Consider the following 18913-nt stretch of genomic DNA (forward strand, 5'->3'; position numbering starts at 1 on the left):
CAGAGCCCTAGCCCACAGGACCCTTGGCTGGAGGCATGGCTGGGTCCTCAGAGGACCCAGAGGAAATCTGGGTCCTCTGAGTCTGATTCTTTCCCTTTCTGATTTGCTCATCCATAAAATGATAATGTTTACATCCCATAAAGTTGTTTGGAGATGAAATGAGTCAGTGGATATACATATTGCTATAACCTGAGAAACGGTCTCCCCCTCAAACTCCTATTCACTTTAAAACCCACCACAGATCTTCCGTCTTCAATGCAGCACCAGGATTGCCTTTGGCTCTTTGCTGTTTTTTACTCTAGGCTCTCCCAGCGCTGATTCTGCCTGCTGCTCCAACGCTGACCCAGTGTGCCTGGGAGTGCCTGTATCTGCCTCTGGTTCCCCCTCCACCAGCCCAGTGGGCTCCTCCCTGGGACTGCGAAATTACTCAACATGGGGCACATTGGGAATGTTGTTGAATAAGTGAAGAGAGGAAGGGAGAGGGTAGGGAAGGAAGAGATGCAGCATTGGGGAGCCAGAGAAGGTGGAGGAAGGAGGGAGGACACTGGGCAGAGAAGTTGGTGGGACAGATGGAGAAAAAGAGCTGGAGCAGAGCTAGATGGGCAGGCAGGAGTGACTGGAGAGGTGGGGTATGGGGAGACTTGGCTCCCCCCATTCCCTGCACACCTTCTCTGGGCTCCATTGGGTGGATAGGGCCTGGCCAGTAGCTGGGGAATTGCCTGGGTGTGAAGCACAGGGAGTGAAGTGCTGGGCCTCAGCTTGTGTGTGACTTAAGCACCCCTGTGCACTCAGGACCACTGTGCAGACCACAGCACATGGATGCCAGCCTGGTGTGAGTTTCCAGGTTGGTGGGTAAGGTGGGGTGCAGGGCTGTGAGGTGTGGACAGCTGGGCCTCCGAGCCTTAGAGCTGGGAGCTGGAAAGGAGGAGACTGTCCACCTGGCTTCAGCGACCAGACCAGGACCTCCTCCCCCTGCCAATCTGACCCAGGAGGAGGAAGGACCCTCCCAGTAGGAGGTGAAAGGTCCCAGGCTCTACAGATGGTGAGCAGGTAACCAGGCCATGAGAATGGGGATAAGGGATGAGGATGCTGTGATGAGGGCAGGTTCCCTCCCTGTGGCCCCCTCCCTAGTTCCTTCTCTTGGCCCATCCATCTCCAGAAGATTATATTTAAATATCTCTTTTGTGCAAGGCAGGAGCTGGTCTCGCCCCTAAGAGGCAGTTTCCATGGCAACAACAATTGCCAGCTTCCAAGTGGTGAATCAGCGTTGCCATGGAAACCCCATCCTCATCTGCCCAAGGTACTGGGAGGGTGGAAGATGTGAGGGCCAGTGGAGGTGAGGTGGGAGGGGTGGGGGAGCAGGAGGCTGATGCTCAGATTTCCCCTACCCCTCACCACTTCCCTTCACCATCTCAGTCCAGAATCTGGTTCCATCTGGCTGAAATAATCTCCTCTCCTTCCTCCAGCTAGGACGGTGTGGTACCCAGGTGGAGAAGGCTCTGTTCTGTGTGTGTGTGTGTGTGTGTGTGTGTGTGTGTAGTGGGGAAAGGGAGACTTTCTGCTTTTCTCTGGGGTGAGGCTGGGTGGCAGAAAGATTGGGCCATGGGAATGAGGGACACTGGATAGGGGAGACTAAGGCCTCTCTGGTTCTGGAGCTCCCAAGCTGAGTTCAAATTGCAGCAGCTGGGCCCATATGTGCCTGGAACACATACTCACAGAGGGGGAGGGTATCTGAAGTGGGAAGGGCTCAGATAGGAGAGGGGGAGCAAAGAGAAGGGAAGAACTCAGAATGGGATGGGGCTTGGGAGGGGAAGGAAGCTAGAAAGAGGAATCTACTGGGGGAGGATAGTCAGGGAAAGAGGGTACTGAGTGAGGGAGGGGGTTCAGAGCTGGGACAGGGTATGAGAGAAGGGGAAGGAGTTCTGAGGGGAAGAGACATGGGACTTTCAAAGTTGGGGAGGGGTCTATACTCATGGAAGTAGGTGGAAAGCCCTCTAAATTTGACCTCTAGGAATCCTTAGTGCCTGGATTCATCTACCATGGCCTTGGTGGGTATAGTAGATAACTTCTCTCTGGGCCTCGATGTTGACATCTATAAAAATGGGTGAAAACTGAACCTTTCTCTTGAGCTTGCTGGGCAGCTGCATTATGATTAGAGCATTGTCATTTATCAAGCACCTCCTCTGGATGGGTGGGGATCTTTTACAAGATTGTCTGACCTAGGACAAGCACTCGCTGACCCCAGGCCTGTTGGGAAGGGATGAGGTACGTTTCTGTGATGGTGGACATTGGCCACTTTCTTCTGGTCAGCTCAGTTCAGCAGGCTCCTATGATTCTCCCATGTACTCTGCCCTGTGTGAGGTGAAGCTATAGTCCCCAGTCTCCAGGAGGAAGAACAACACATAGACATGTCCTGCCCTGAGGAAGGAGGGGTAGAAGGATTGCTCATGTGGGGACTTTAGAGTTGGGTTTTGAAGAATGAGTAGGAGTTCACCAGAGACACTGGGTTGGGAGGATTCTGTCCTAGTACCAATGGAGAAGCAAATGTCACCCCCATCCCATATTCCTCAAGTCTGTTGTCAGATATTCACGCTAGCTCTTATCATACCCATGGCTGGGTAAGTTTGGGGATGGGAGCTAGGGGAGGATTTCTTTCATTGAACGTCATTTTAAGTGCTAGGGTTGGAGGATAGAAGTGTTCAGAACAATGAGCTTGTATTTCAGTCTGGTCCACTCAGGTATGATAGTCCATCCACCTAAGGCTCATGGAGCTGACTAAAAGTAGCAGTCTTAGTGTATTAGCCAGCTACTTCTGAGTCTCAAACCACCCTGACCATTTTATTTGTTCAGGATTCTGTGGGTTGGTAATGCTGGCCTGGTTCAGCTGGGTGGTTCTTCTGCTGGTCATTAATGCAGCTGCAGTCATCTGGAGCTTGATTGGGGCAAGCTGGGCCAGAACAACCTCACTCCTATGTGCTGTGTATCAGTGGGGCCTCTCTGTGCTGAAGTCTACTATCCTCCAGTTGCTTGTCTGGGCATATTCACCTGGTAAACTCAGGATCCCAAGAGTGGAAGCTGCAAGGTCTCTTGAGGCCAAGGTTGGAACTTCCACAACTTCACTTCCACTACATTCTATTGGTCAGAGTAAGTCATAAGTCCAAGTCCAGATGCAAAAGGAAGATAGACTCCAGTTCTTGATGAGAGGAACCACAAAGTCATATCACATACAGGGACTGGAGGAGTTGATCCATCTTTGTAAGTAGTCTATTGCACTTGGGGAGGCAAGGAGGCTTCCTGGAGGAAGGAATATTGTTACTGAGTTTTAAAGGCAAAATAAGAGTTTTCCAGACAGCATGAGCAAAGCCCGTAGGTGGGACCATGTGTTGTTTGGTTTGAGTGGAGTGTTAGTTGCTGCCGGGTGGTTGATGGGATGCTGAGGCTGGGGAGGTAGGCAGGGTTGCCTGGCAGAGCTCATGTTACCCTTACCCATATTACTCCTGCTGCTGACCTTGACCTCGAGATTCCCTCCCCCTCTCTCCACAGATGGCACGGCCAATCCAGGTGAAGCCTGCGGACAGCGAAAGTCGTGGAGGTAGTTGTCATCTCTCCCTGACCTCCAGGCTGGGGGTGGGCAGAGGAATGGGGAAAGTGGGGAAGATCCCTTCACAAAGGCTGCAGTCACCACCTGCCTGCTCACACACCTAATGGGTTAGAGACAGGATAGCAGGGGGGCTGTGCCCCCTCTTCCCAACCATAGAGCCACAGGCCAGGTCCAGCTGCTTTCCCCTGGAGTTTGAAATACCCGATTTCTCTCAGGGAGCAGAAATGGGGATCTTCAGATGCAGAGGGGATGGCATCTCTGAAGGGCTGTGGATTGATCTCTAGTGTGTGTGTGTGTTTGCCCATCTGGACAAGTACATGTGTGTGTAAGCATGCATACTTTGACACACCTGTATGCAGACATGTACAAGTGTGTGCACATATGCATACGTGTTTCTGCAGCAAATGTGGGGGTGCATGCACAATTGCACATCCAGCCTGTGCGCGGGCGTATATGTTCGAGTGTGTGTTTGACTGTAACAGGCTGAGCACGTGGGAGTGCAGGTTGGAGACCTGGTGTCTGTGTGAGGACCGCGTGGTGGGGGTTTGCCTATGGGGGGTGCTTTTGATTCCAGTGGAAATCAACAGTCTTAGAGATTCCCCCCTCCTCATCTCAGGTGGATTAGGGGCTAAGGGAGAACAGCCAGCCTTGGGGATGGTCTGTGGGGCAGGGCTGTTAGGACCCGGTGTATGTGTAGGAGCCTGGTAAAGCCCTTATGGGCTGTGAACCTGTTTTCATACTCTCCAACCTGACTGCCAGTATGGTTCAGGGACTAGAGAGATAGGGTCTGCAGGTCTCAATCTCTTTATCCTCTCTCTCTATTCCTCTCCCTCCATATCTGTTTCTCTCTCCTCTATCTTTTTCTCTCCTGCCTCTCTGGTTCTCTCTCTGCTGCTCTCCGTGTCTCTCTTTGCCTGTCTCTGTCTGTCTCACTCATCTTTCTCTCCCTGATTCTAAGTCTCTCTGCTTTTTTCTCCCACCCACCCCCATGAATGACAGCTGCCAGAAAACTGGTCTCCATAGTAACCCAACTCACCATCTCAGGGAGAGGAAGCTGCCACATTCCTGATTATAGGGGTGCAGCACAATTATCCCAGGGGGCAGGGTTCTGGTGTCTCACACAGGAGAGGCTGGCCTTAGACTTGGGCAGGTCCCAGCCAGGCACCCGGTCAGGCACCCTCTCCAACCCCACCCATTGGGGACTGCAGACTCCCCAGACACTTGGTTCTGTGCACACCTGTGCCCTCATTCATTCAACAAACATTGATTGCCTGGCCCCTCCTGAGCCCTGGCAAGGTTGGGCAGGGAGCTCTGCTGGGCACCGTGAGGATGCAGAGACCATCAGCGCTGACCCCTCCCTGGAAAACCTAGGTGGCAGACAGACAGGCCAACAAGGACCTAGGCCAGGCAAGGCAGTTCTTAACCCTGGCACTATGTGTGGGCTCGGAGGCCACAGCAGAGAGACCATCTTTGCCAGGAGAGTGGGAGCAGTGGAGCAGAGGTCCGGAAGGATTGAAGGGAGGGCATTCCAGATCCGGGGCACTGCATGAGCAAAGGCGTGAAGATGGGATTGTGCAGGAATGTGGGAGGGTGGAGAGACCCAGGGCAAGGAAAATGCCTGGCTGTGACCTCCCCCGCACGCGCAAAACAGGCTGGCTCAGTAGAGAAATTCCTTGAGGCTTTCAAGCCAAGACTAAGCTGAGGTGGTGTCTCCGCCCACAGGGGACCGGAAGCTGTTTGTGGGGATGTTGAACAAGCAGCAATCGGAGGAAGACGTGCTACGGCTGTTCCAGCCCTTTGGTGTTATAGACGAGTGCACAGTACTCCGGGGACCTGATGGCAGCAGCAAAGGTGACAGGCCAGAGTCGGGGCGGACTGGGGAGATGGGGGGCAGGGCGGGGCCAAGGCGGCAGGGTTAGATCCCGGGGTGGGGCTGGCTCTGAGGGCGGGGCCTATGACACAGGGGCGGGGCAAGCACGGAGTGGGACTTTGGGTTGAGGCCCATGGGTGGTCCGGGTCAGATCGGGTCAGCAAGTGAAGTGAGCAGGAGGCTGGTCCTACCTATGCGCCTATGACCATCTGGGGATGCCTGTCTCCACCTGACTGTCCACGGGACTGTTTCCGCCTGGATTTGTCCGTGTCCTGTGGATTGTATTTTTCCTTATATAGCTGTACCTTCTAGGAATGATTGTTTAATGACCTCCAAAGACCTCCAAAGACTTGTTTTCCTGTCTACCCACATGACTGTATGTGACTGGGGTTGAGTACCACTCCTGCATTTCTTAGTCACTGGCTCTTTCTGCCTGGGTGTCCAAATGACTATTTCTGTCTGGGTCTTCACGTGTCTAGTGGTCTCTGGCTATCTGTCCACCTGATTCTGCCTGTGTGACTGACCAGCTGCGTCTGCCCTTGTCTGGTGACTTTATCCCCATTTCCTCAATTCTGGTCACATGGGCCTATCCATTTGGGTCTGAGTTCATCTCTGACTGAATGTGTGCACAGGACTGTATCTCTCTGCATCTGTGTCTCATGATTTGTCACTTTAATTCTGCACATCTGATTATAACTCTGGTGGCTAGTGGGTATCCTCTAAGCCTGTCCCCTTCACTTGATTGTATGTTTTACAAAGAGCTATCTGGGGGCTGGATTTCTGACTGAATAATTGAATAGATAACTGACTGGCTGACTGTCCAACTCTGTGGCTGGCTGTGTGCTTTTCTTACTGTCAGATCCTTCGTTGTCCAGCTCTCTGAGCAAATGGCTGGCTGACTTTGTTGTCCAGATATCTGGCTTTCTGGCTGCGTGTGTCTGATGCTGACTGGTCACCCAGTGCTCCCAACCCCTTCTGGTGGCCCCTGCCTGCCCAGAAAGACCCTGTTGCTTCTCATCTGTTCTTCTCTTGGAGCAGGCTGTGCCTTTGTGAAGTTCTCCTCCCATACAGAGGCTCAGGCGGCTATCCACGCCCTGCATGGCAGCCAGACCATGCCGGTGAGTAGGAGCTGCCCTCGGCCATGGTGGTGTGCATGGGAGAGAGGCAAGGGGGCCCTGTCCCTTCCATCTCAGCCATCTGGTAGTCCCTGGCTCTTCTTCAGAGAGGGCATAGGTAGAAAAAGCAGTTCTTAATGGCGGTGTGAGTGGGTGTATGCATGTGTGTGATTGTGCATGTATGTATATGTGTAAGGATATATTGCCAGTGTGTGTCTGAGAGTAAGTGGAAATACATGTATGTCTGTGAGTGCACATGTGCAAGCATGTTGAGTGCATGAATATGCCTGGGTGGTGTGGGGGAACAAGTGCATGTGTGTGCCTCTGTAGGTATGATGATAAGTATGTGAATATGTGTGTGGGTGAGTGCATGTGTATGAGTATGTGTGGGTGAGGGTTGTGGTTATATGTGCATAGTGACTGTATTATGCTTATGTTATTTCGTACATGAGTATGTGAATGTATGTGTGAGCATGCATCATGAGTGTATGTGTGCTAGGCATGAATGTGAGCATGCATGGTGAGTATAGGTGTGTGAGAGTATGTGTGTATATGTGTGAGTACATAGGAGGGGTGAAACCTGAGGGTGGGTGGAATTTGCCAAGGCCAGCAGGAGAACATGAGGGCTGAGGATTGACAAGATCAAAGGGGGTGGTGGGAATGGGCGCCTCCAAAGGAGCGGAGGATGGGCTGGAGGGGCCTGCAATTCAAGGGTGAGGCACACAGATTCCTCCAATGGCCTTGGAGAGCCATGGCGCGGGGGTGGGGGCAGTCCACAGGGAAGGGAAGGAACCAAGTTGGTTTGAAATGTCTTCTTGGGGCCAGAATAGGGGGTGGACAGAGGCAAGACTGCAGATGGGAGCTTGTGGGTCAGCAGCGGAATAAGGCTGGGGAGGACCACCCAGGCACTGGGGGTGGCCTACCCCCTAGAAAGGAAGCTTCAGGAGCCACCTTCACTGTATGTAAATGTCCAAATCTGCACTGGAAGACAAGCCTTGAAGAGCCAACTTTCCTCTCAGTTGTTCTTGAAAACGGGTGTGAAGTGCAGGGCAGTCGCAGAAGAACAGGCATCAGTTTTAGTCCTTGGACAGGCAAGATTTAGCTTATCACCAGGTTGGGTTCCTCCTACTCCGAGCTGTCCCATGATGTGATGGGGCTGGCAGGCATAGCAGGGAGTGAGCTCTTCATCAAAGGGGGCATGTCAACCTCTCTGATGGCTGGAATCTCCGATGGTTCTCAGATGCAAGGTGTCATTTGCAGGTTTATCTATCTGTGCCCCGTTGTTACTCTCTGGTGACTGGATTCTCACCTGTTCTCAGGTGTGTAGGTGACAATTATAGGGTCCTCCACCCAAGCTGCCATTATTCCTCTACAGCAGCTGGATTCTCCTTTGGTTTTTGAGCGAGAATGTGCCGGAGAGTCAGGGTCCTCCACTGTATCCTAAACACAGCCCCCTGGTCCCGATGCCCCACCTGTGTGCCGGGCTGGCTGCATGGTCAAGTGTGAGACCCAGGACTCTTTGATCTTTAGGTTTTCTCACTGTGGTGCCTGTGGTCTGCAGCTGGGGGCTCATGGACAGGGCCAACAGCTGTTACCATCTACACCCATCACACAAGGACCTGAACTGGTGTGGCTCTGGGGAACCCGAGTCTTCGTTACCTCCCTCCTCTTTTCCCTTCCTGCTCATGGCTGCCCCTGCAGGGTGCCTCCTCCAGCCTGGTGGTGAAGTTTGCTGACACGGACAAGGAACGAACACTACGGCGCATGCAGCAGATGGTGGGCCAGCTGGGCATTCTGACACCATCCCTTACCCTGCCCTTCAACCCCTACAGTGCCTACGCCCAGGCTGTGAGTGACCCCAGCAGACACACTTTTGTCTCCAGTGGGGTTCCCAAGACCACTCTGATGATCTGGCTGTCTCTCTCCATCTAGTATTTGTTGAGAGGTTTGCCACTCTTCCCAGTCTCTCTGACTCAGGGTCCTTTCCTAGCCATGGCTGAGCCCACAAATCCAGGCTGATTCCTGAGCTCCAACCCTAGCTGAGCCCCCAGCCATAAGCTGAGCCCTGAGCCCAAGCTGAACCCCAACTCTGGACTGACATGACCCCATAATGAGACCCCAAATTCAGGCTGAGCTTCAACCCTGAACTGAGACTAAACCTAGACTGAGCTTTTCAGTTTAGCCCAACTCCAAACTGAGTCCTAACCCTGGCTGAGTTCAGTGTTGGTTGATCCCTGATCCCAGACCAAAACCAAATTTCTGACTGAACTCAGATCCCTGGATGAGCCCTGATGCCTATGAACCCTGAATCTAGACTGAGCCCTAACTCCAGGTGGAGCCCTGATCCTAGACTGAGCCTTGACCCCAGGCTGAACCCCAGTTCCTTACTGATCCCTGACCCTGGCCTGAGCCTGACCCTACCCCCACCCCTAGTTACTGAAGGACAAGACCTCCCCCGGGAGCTATGATCTCAGGGCAGGTGCCACCCTGACTGTGCATGTTGACTCCCTCTCCACCCCCAGCTCATGCAGCAGCAGACAACAGTCCTGTCCACTTCGGGCAGCTACCTGAGCCCTGGCGTGGCCTTCTCACCCTGCCACATCCAGCAGATCGGCGCCGTCAGCCTTAATGGGCTGCCTGCTACACCCATTGCTCCTGCCTCTGGTGAGAGTCTGCCAGAGGCCCAAGGATAGGTGGGCAGGGCTGGGGTCAGGCCCAGGCTCCCCATGACATTCTTCTGCTCCACAGGATTGCACTCGCCCCCACTGCTCAGCACTGCTGCTGTACCCGGCCTCGTGGCTCCCATCACCAACAGCTTTGCAGGTGTTGTGCCCTTCCCTGGTGGGCACCCTGCCCTAGAGACTGTTTATGCCAATGGCCTCATGCCCTACCCAGGTAACTCAGGTGGTTCCTCAGGGCCTAGGAGAGCATCATGGGGCAGGATGGTGTCTCTAGGACAAGCATAATTTCCTTTGCCTTGGTGCCCATGGAACAGAGGGGCAGAACAAACGGGGATCTCAGCTGAGCAGATATGTGCTGCGGGCACAGAGAAAATGGTTAAACATAGGAACTTTGGACCCAGACATTTCTGAGTTCATATTCAGGTTTGGTGGCCCTGGGTGATTCTCTTAAGTCTCTGAGTTTCTGTTTGCTCATCTGTGAAATGGGGCAGATAATATCAGTCATCTCATGAGATTGCACTGACAATGAATTCAGTATGTAAAATGCTTAACATGTCACCTAGTACCAAGAATGGCACCATCAATCTCAGTTATTAATCATTACTATTTGGGAAGATATCAGTACCTGTATTCATTCATTCATTCATTCATACACTCAATATTGACCATGCACTGATTTGGGCTGGGCCCTGCCCTCATCACCCTATGCCATGATTTCAAGGCAAACATCTTCCAACACCTTTCTGAGGTGAATTAAGTCATCTGTGTTTCCACCATTGAAGAGAATTTATTTTTATTTTGAAATGATTGGAGGCCCATGGGGAATTGCCAGAATAATACAGAGAAGTCCTGTGTACCGCTCACCCACCTTCTCCCAATGCTAACATTTTACATAATCAAAGGACATTGTCAAAACCAGGAAATTAACATTACTATATACAATGAACTCAACTGGAGTAGGAGAGCTTATTCATATTTCACCACTTTTTACATGTACATGTGTGTATGTGTGTGTGTGTGTGTGTGTGTGTGGTTCTATACCATTTTATCATAGGTATAGATTCGTGTAACCACCGCCACAATCAAGACACAGAATTGTTCCAGCTCTACAAAGTAATTCGTTCATGCAACCCCTTTATAGTCCCATCCCCTCCACACCATTCCATCTTCTAGCAACCTCTCTTCATTTGAGCAGAATCTTGTCTGAATTTTCTCGATTCACCAGACCTGGTGGCCTGTACAAACTCTCCTCTCTCTTACCTCCTGCATTAGGGGCAGTCAGGTCACAACCACATCAAGGGTCCATAGGGTGTCTGATAAATGAGGTGTGGGGAGCTTGAGAGGGGAAGGGAGGGGGTAAGTGGTGGTCTGGAGCAGAGGCTGGAGTCCTGGAGAATCTAGAGAATAAAGGGAAGGAACGAGCGGCCAGGATGGGGAGAGAGAGATGGGAGTGATATTTCAACCTCTCTGGAGCCCAAGAACCTGGATTCCAGTTCAGCTTCTGTCATTTCCTATCTCAGTGCCAGTTACTTCACTTTAGTTTCCCCAGTTGTAAAATGTGAATCATACCTGTAAACCGTTTACACAGGGGTGAAGCTGGGGCAGATGTCTATTGCTCTCCTTCCGGCTCTTAAAAATTGGGGGTGGAAGGAAGTCTTCTACTGCCCCTGCCCCACTCAGCCCTTTCGTCTTCCCGCAGCTCAGAGCCCAACCATGGCTGAGACACTCCATCCAGCCTTTTCCGGAGTCCAGCAGTACGCAGGTAGGGAAGCAGCCCGGCCCGGCCCGCCCCATGGGTGGCCCCACCCTCAAGGAGCCCCGCCCCCAGCGCTCGGCCCCCTTCATCTTTCTTTTTCTAGCCAAGCTTCCTACTCTAGCCCTGGCCCAATCCCAGCTCTTAGCCCTTGTTCCCTTCTCAGCTTCTGGCCCCGCCCCCCAGAACCCACCTTTGGTCCCGCCCTGCCTCTACCAAGGCCCCACCCCATCTCTGGCTCTTCCTAAGGCCTGCGTTGGCCCCTCCCTTAACTCATGGCCCCGCCTCTCAAATCCTGGCCCCGCCCCTCTTTCCTGTTGCCTTGGCTCCACCCTTAGGCCGGCTCTTCGTTGTGGCCACGCCCCTCCTCCTTCCCAAGACCCGGCATTGGCCCCGCCCTCATCTTTGGCCCCTCCCCCTCGAGTCAGTCTGGTCCTGCTCGCGCCGGGCGCCCACTGGCCTCACGCCCGCTTCCGCTCCGGGTCTCTACAGCCATGTACCCTACTGCGGCCATCACGCCTATCGCGCACAGCGTCCCACAGCCGCCGCCTCTCCTGCAGCAGCAGCAGCAGCGAGAAGGTGAGGGGGCCGCGAACTCCCCTGGGCTCCAGCCCTGCCCTCTAACCGTCCCTTCCATCTCTAGGACTTACACCTGGCCAGGCCTCTGGGAACCCGGGGGCCGGACAGACCTGGGTTCAAGTTCTGATGCAGCCCCTGGGTGTTTGGCGGGGGGCGCAACTGAATCTCCTCTGAGCCTCCGTTTCCTCCTCCGGAAAGTGGGAACCTTCTAGCTCGACCCCGTGGGAAGAGAGGTGCCTTCTCCAAAACTGAAGGATTCTCTGAAGTTTTGGAGAGGAAATTCATTTTGAGGTTGGGGATGTGGTGATGAGGTATTTCGGGTAAACAGGCCTTCCCAGTAAAGTCAAGAGATGCAAGAGTTAGATTCTTGAGTCGTCCAACTGGAATTCAGATCCACCTAGTTCTGACTTGTGACCAAAAAAAGGTACCTCACTACCCTGTGCCTAACTTTTCTCATCTGTAACACAGGCTAAGAGACGTTACTGGAAAGTAAGCAGTAGCCATTCCTGACACATAGTGGGCGCTCATCACCCGGGAGTACCTTCTGTCTTTAATCCAGCTAGTAGGGGTGCGGGGGCTGGGGAGAGGTGGCCAAACAGAAAAACCCCAGATCAGCCCATGGCAAGAGAAGCTTGGAGCCTGGCCCACAGACATGTGAAAAAGGACCCTAATAAAAACTGTAGCACAGTTTTATCAATGTTAGATGTCTGAGAAATACATGGATACTACAATAAATATGGCACTTTATCTTGGGAAAGAGCTGGAATTTACACGTGGAAATGACAATGGAAGAGTTGCCGCATGTGAGTTACCGTGAAATAGTAGAAACAGGGTTGTCTGAAATCAGACAGAGTGTTGTAACCACAGATGGGGACAGGTGTGGCTTATAACTCACTTGGGGAACTGAGGAAGTTGGTAGATGTTGAGCCTCGTGTGCGAGCACGTATTTTATTTTCTTATGAGGCATGGTTTAGCTGGGTCTGGATTTTCTGCATTCACCTAGTGTTAGCAAACAAAAAATTTATGTTATGCTCAAAATTGTTCTGTAACACATCAATTATGTCAGAACACACTTGCATTTTAAAAACAAGTATTTTAGCAGAACTGTGGTCCAAATCAGAAAGGTAGAGGTAGGTGCGATTGTGTGATCTTGGATTTTGTATTTTCTGAGGTGGGAAATATTCATTGCTGGATTGGAGCAATTCTTGGTGGTTTGACCATTACCTTTGACCATTACTTTTGTTTTGGGGAGCATGGGAGGAGTTTTGGGAACTGTTTATGGCTTCAGATAATCAGGTTTTTATTTTCACTTTTGATGTATTTTTTAATTTTTATTGAATTTATTGGGATGATAGTCGTTAGAAAAATTATAGGTTTCAGGTGAACAATTCTGTAATACATCATCTCTATGTTGCATGTGTGTTCACCACCCCAAGTTAATTAGGTTTTTAAATGGTATTATTTATAGTTTGTATGTAAACCATGCACTGGGGATTATATGAGGAGGAGGTGATTTTGAGTGTTAGCCATGCTTTAAAAAAACATATTTCTGGTTGGTATAATTTGCCATTTAAAAATTATCCGTGTTTTCAGGATAACTGGGACTTGGGACTGGAGAATTCTCTATTTTACTTTATTTTTGTATCATCCGAGTTAAAAAATAATCCAAAATTGGAAAGATTATCCAACGCTTTGGAAAATATATCTGGATATTTGAGGTTTGGGACCAGAGAATTACCTGTCTTGTATTTTGTGATCATTGGACTTTTAAAAGACAAACATTTTAATTTTATTTTAGAACCAGTTCTAGACTTACAGAATAATTGCAAAGATAGATTATGGTTTTCATATGCCTCTCACCTAGTTAACCTGACTTTTGTAAATAATCTGGAGTTTGAGGCTGAGGGATTTTCTGCGAGTTTGGAGTTCCTGGGATTTCTCTTTGTTTGGGTGGAGAGGAGGGATCATCTGAATTTTGTAAATTATCTGGGGCCTGAGGATCATCAGAGGTTTGGAGTATCTGTGTTTGGGATTATATAGACCAGGGGTCAGGGTGCCCTGCCTCCCCTATGCCCATTTCCACATCCTTCTGGGTATCATAGGGCACGCTTCCCTTGACAGCTGGAGGTGCCAGATACCGGTCTGGACCCGCCCCTCCCCAGGTGAGGGGGGTGGGGTCCGCCTCCTCTCCTTGGGGGCTTTATGTCTTTCTCTTCCCCACCTGCAGGTCCCGAAGGCTGTAACCTGTTTATCTACCACCTCCCCCAGGAGTTTGGAGACACGGAGCTGACGCAGATGTTCCTGCCCTTCGGCAATATCATCTCCTCCAAGGTGTTTATGGATCGGGCCACCAACCAGAGCAAATGTTTTGGTGAGTACCCGCAGAGGGCGCCCCTTCCTGCTGGGGGACAGGGGGTGGTGAGGGGGAGGGGTTGGTCAGCCATGAGACAGGTCTGGTCCAAAAGAATCACATTTACAATCAGAGTAAGCACTTATTAAGTACTTAAGTACCTACTGTATTCTGGGCACTTGCCACACATTCTTTCTGAGACTCACCATTAATTCATTCATTCAACAAATAGATATATTGTGTCCCTGCTGTGTGCCAGGTTCTGTGCTTGGTGCTGGGCATATTGCAATGAAGAAAGCTGACAAACCCCTGCCTTCCAAAAGCTCACAGTCCTCCTGCACTGTCCTACAGAACTTTCTCTGATGAAGGAAATGTTCTACATCCTGGCTGTCTGAGCCATCAGCCCCATGTGGCTACCAAATGCTTGAAATGTGGCCAGAGGACTAAGTTTGAAATTTTAATTTAAATTTTTATATATTTTTTAAAAGATTTATTTATTTTTAGAGAGAGGGGAAGGGAGGGAGAAGGAGAGGGAGAGAAACATCATGTGTGGTTGCCTCTTGTGTGCTTCCAGTTGGGGACCTGGCCCATAACCCAGGCATGTGCCCTGACCAGGAATCGAACCAGCAACCCTTTGGTTCACTGGCCAGTGCTCAATCCACTGAGCCACGCCAGCCACGGTTGGCATTTTATTTTATTTTAATTAATTTAAATTTAAATAACCACTCTAGCTAGTGGCTTCCAAATTGGAAAGCACAGCTTTAGGTGGAGGAGGTGAAAGTAAAGAAACATAGGATATAGGTCAGGGAATTATAAATGATATGAACAAAAATAGACTTGACTGATGAGGAGCCAGCATGGGGAAATCTATAGAAAGAGTGTTCTAGGGAGAGGGAATAGCAGGTGCAAAAGCCCAGGGGCTGGACCATGTGTGTTGGAGGAAGAGCAAGGAGGCCTGTGTGGATGGAACAGAGTGAATGATGGGGAGAGAGGGAGGAATAAGGGTAGGTGGGAGACAGGGGCACATCATGCAGGGCCTTATGAACCTTGGGAAGGATTTCTTTGTCGCCAGAAATAGAGGAAATTAGGGCTCAGAGAGACACTGACATGTTCAAAGTCACACAGCAGCAAAGAGGCAGAACCTGCATTAGAACCAGTATGTTTGACTACAAAATCTGGACTGTTAACCCCACTCTATCCTCTTTGAAGGGCTAACTCTTGACTATTTATTAAGTGCCTTCTGTATGTACTAAGTATCCAACCATAGAAGAGAAGACTTATCCCAATTTGCTGAGGGAGAAAAGAGAGGAATGGAATGGTCAAGCGACACACTTAAAGTCACAAAGCAAGTAAGGGACTCCTACCAGCTCCCAGGCCCCCTGTATATCCTGCTTCCAGGAGGAAGAGGAAATTTCTGGAGGAAAACCTACTCAATCACTTTCAACAATTAGGGGGTCATATGCATTCTGTGAGCCTCAGTTTGCTCATCTACATAGAGGTGACAATTAGAGGAGATATACATGATGACATCAACCCCTAGCTCTAAATTCCCCATGGCTCCCCAAAGGCCTCAGCAGGACCCTTTAACCCTGCCTCCCCTTAGCTCTCTGCTTGACCTTTCACACACTTGGCCTGTCACAAGGTGACCCCCCCTCCAAATGTTTGCACGTGTGGTCCCCACCCCCTGGAGGGCGCCTGGCCTCTGTGGCCTCCACACAGTCCCTTGTGAGGACCAAGAGGTAAGGAGCAGTAGGGCCAGGTGGCCTTGAGGTGGCAGGTGAAGGGAGTTTGGGCTGATGGCAGTTTAAGGAGGGGAAGGCTTAAGTATTTCTGATGATCTCTGGGGAGACTGGGAGTAGAAAACTGACAGAGACAAAGAGAGAGAGAGAGAGATAGGAACTGAGAGAAAAGAGAGAGGGAGGGTGGTAGAGATGGAAAAGGAGATAGAAGAGACAACACACACAGATGCAAGAGTCAGACGGACAGACAAGATCGCAGATGGATAGGGTCCTCAGAGGAGGCAAAGGGTTGGCCTCAGGGCCTAGAAGGAGATAGGCATCCTGGTGGGAGGGAGAATGTGGCCCTCCCAGGACCCCTCAGAGGTCCCACCTGTCCCCAGCTCCACATGAGAAGTCTCAGCACAGCACACCCCAGTTAAGGAGTGGGTGACCTGTTCCAAGATGCATGCTACCCCAGGGGTGTCAGAACCAGGTCAGGCAGGACTGCTGTGTGTCTTCTGGCAAGCCCTGCCACCTCCAGGGGCTGTCTGCCCCTGTGAGTACACACCCCACCCTAGGACCCCAAGCTGGGAAGCCGAGTGGAAGACGCCCACATTGCCCACCATCGCGGGTCCACCCCGGTCTCTGCAGGATTCGTGAGCTTTGACAACCCGGCCAGTGCGCAGACCGCCATCCAGGCCATGAATGGCTTTCAGATTGGCATGAAGAGGCTGAAAGTGCAGCTGAAGCGGCCCAAAGACCCGGGACACCCCTACTGACCATGCCCACAGCCACCCTGAGGCTGTGGGCTTGGCCCAGGTGAGCCGCCAGACGGCCCCAACCCTGCCCTGCCTGTTGTAGCCCACCTCGCCTGATTCTCTAAACCCTCTCTAGGCCCAGTGTGGGGAGGGCGTGGGGGTGTGAGGCTGCTGCAGGAGGCTTCAGGAGGCCCCAGGTTAGATTGGTAGGGACAGAGCTGGATAAAGACACCACCACTTCCTCTCATGGACTGGAGGGTAGGATTGGGGTTGGGAGGTGGGGAAGCCAGTGCTCCCCAAAGGTGATTAGGGAATCCTTCCTGGAGAAGGCTTTGAATAGAAATTTGCTTGAGGGACCAGGTTGATCTTGGATGGGGATGTTGTGGGGAAGGGCTCCTATCCTGTCCTGTGACTCCCAGCTTGGCCCCACTGGCAGCTCCCTTACTTGGTATAATTCATACCCACTGGGTTGAAGGGAAAGTGAGATTTTGCCCCACCCATTGGCATGCCAGAAAAAAATGTCCCCCTAAAAAAACAAATCCTCAAGAGTATTCTGCCATCAGAGCAAACAATTTGATCAACTAATCACCTTCTTTGGGAAACAAATAGCCTAAAGGGCCAATGCGGAAAATTACTGACCTTAAGCTTCCATGAGCCTCATCTGTGAAATGGACTCATAAAAGTCACCTCCTCCAGAAGCAGTGGGGTAGACTCACACAAGGGAAGCACTGTTTTCCTCGTTGAGCCCAGAACCCACCACCTGTAAAGTTCTCGATAATTCCTTTTTTTTTTTTTTTCTTTTTAAATCACCACTACAATTGTCATCAGAGAACCTCGCCTGGGGTCTGGCGCAAAGTGGGTGCTCAGTTAAGGATGGTGGCACCTTTTAGATGCTCTCAGGTCAGCACCCACAGATTTGAGGGTGTGCAGTCGGAGTCCTGCATCTTGGAGCACATGTTTGGAAACCTGCCACGTTTGGAAACCAACTCATAGGCGATCTACACACTTTAAACACACCAGGATAGCACATCCTTCCTGAGCACCTACTATGTGCTAGGCACTGTTTCCAGCACATGGGGAAACAGCTGCAAATGTACAAAAACTGGGGGAGGTGGGAGAGAAACTGCCTCCTGGAGCTTCAGTGGCAGGTAGCAGGGGAGAGGAGACACAAACAGGAATATTTGTCTCCATTTACCAGATAAGGACATGGGCTTAGTGGCTCTAAATCTGTTCCAAGCTGGATTTGTCGGCCTCTGAAGCCCAGAATGGACTTTCTGAAAAGATTGGGGTGTTGGGGTCCCAGACTCCAGCTTGGTCAGGGCAAAGGGGCAGATGGGAGGTGAGGTCATCTGCCTGCGTGCCCTGGCTTGGAGCTCTCTAACGCCCCTCCCTTCTCTGCCAGGTGAGGGACCTTCCACCCCAGGAGGGTCTCCCTGCTTCCAACTGATCCAGGAATTTTCCGTAAATTACAACCGAGTTTGGACACCAGCCCTCCCTCTCCTCTCCTGTCTCCCCTTAGCCCCCTCGCCAAAATGTGAAATGCTACCGAAGGGAGCAGGGGCTGGGGGAGCTCCTGAGTTAGGGTCTGAGGAGTTCACCACTTCCCCCTGGGAGATTTCCTCAGCCCCCTCCCAACAACTTTGGTGGCTTCCCCAAACTAAATCACAACTTTTCCTATATATATATATGCATATATATATAGAAAGCTATAGACATATATATTTTTTGAGTATAGATCATGGGACCAAACTTTTCTGACTTCCTTCCATCCAAGAGAAGGTGACCCTAGGCCGGTCACTCAGCAGGGACATAAGAAGGGCTGAGGCTGGCCGGGCATCCCGGTGTCTCTCCACCTCCCGGCTGTCATGTCAGACCAGGGCGCCAGAGAAACACTGGGCGTCATCAGCCAACCGATATACCTCCAGGACTTTTGGCCGCTGCCACCAACAATTCTCGGGCCTATGGGCTCAGCCGGCTTGAGTGTCCCTGGTCCTAGCTGCAGCTTTTGGGACCCCCCCAACCCCCTCCCTTGTCCTAGAGTCCTGCCTCCCTCAGCACAAGAGACCCCCAGCCTCCCCCCAGCCCCCCCCCCCCAGTCATAGCCTTACTCATGTGACCAATAGCCCTTAGCTTTCTGTCGGGGGTACATGAGGTCTGTGGGAGTCCCCACTCCTCTTGCCCCCTCCCAAGGGCAGGCAGCCAATCCTCCCTGCCTTAGGATCACCAGCCTGGAATTCACAATCTCATAACTAAGATCACCACGCTCGTTGGACAAGCCCAACCTGCACTGGCCAAGCACCCCTTTGCCGAAGATACCTCTTCAAAGAATTTTTTTTTTTTTTAATTTTGATCTTTCTGAGCAGGTACAAAGAAGAAAAGAAGAAAAATAGGGAAAAAATCAAACAACAATGGATTTTTGTTTCCTAGCTGGGGCTGGGAGGGAGATCCTGCGGGGTGCCTCTGTATACCTATCCAAACCATGAAAACC

At 51.4% G+C, this 18913-nt stretch overlaps 1 protein-coding gene across 3 annotated transcripts in view; it reads left to right on the forward strand.

The window, feature by feature from the left end:
• Positions 1-18473, forward strand: part of CELF5 (CUGBP Elav-like family member 5) — a 40349-nt gene extending 21876 nt beyond the window's left edge. Inside the window, exons 3-13 of one of the 3 annotated variants that reach the window (XM_090289288.1) lie at positions 3544-3595; positions 5324-5452; positions 6510-6589; positions 8288-8434; positions 9109-9250; positions 9335-9481; positions 10967-11029; positions 11513-11599; positions 13827-13970; positions 16319-16486; positions 17828-18473. In XM_090289288.1, the coding sequence (XP_090145414.1) occupies positions 3544-3595; positions 5324-5452; positions 6510-6589; positions 8288-8434; positions 9109-9250; positions 9335-9481; positions 10967-11029; positions 11513-11599; positions 13827-13970; positions 16319-16446 (1119 nt within the window). In that variant the 3' untranslated portion in view covers positions 16447-16486; positions 17828-18473. Of the gene's footprint in view, positions 1-3543; positions 3596-5323; positions 5453-6509; positions 6590-8287; positions 8435-9108; positions 9251-9334; positions 9482-10966; positions 11030-11512; positions 11600-13826; positions 13971-16318; positions 16487-17827 lie in introns of those variants that run through there. The other 2 variants (XM_090289287.1, XM_090289289.1) reach the window with 2 other exon arrangements.
• The last annotated feature ends 440 nt before the right edge of the window (positions 18474-18913 follow it).

This window comes from Furipterus horrens, unplaced genomic scaffold (genome assembly GCF_987537825.1).
Source record: "Furipterus horrens unplaced genomic scaffold, mFurHor1.1.pri manual_scaffold_10, whole genome shotgun sequence".
Lineage (NCBI taxonomy): Eukaryota > Metazoa > Chordata > Mammalia > Chiroptera > Furipteridae > Furipterus > Furipterus horrens.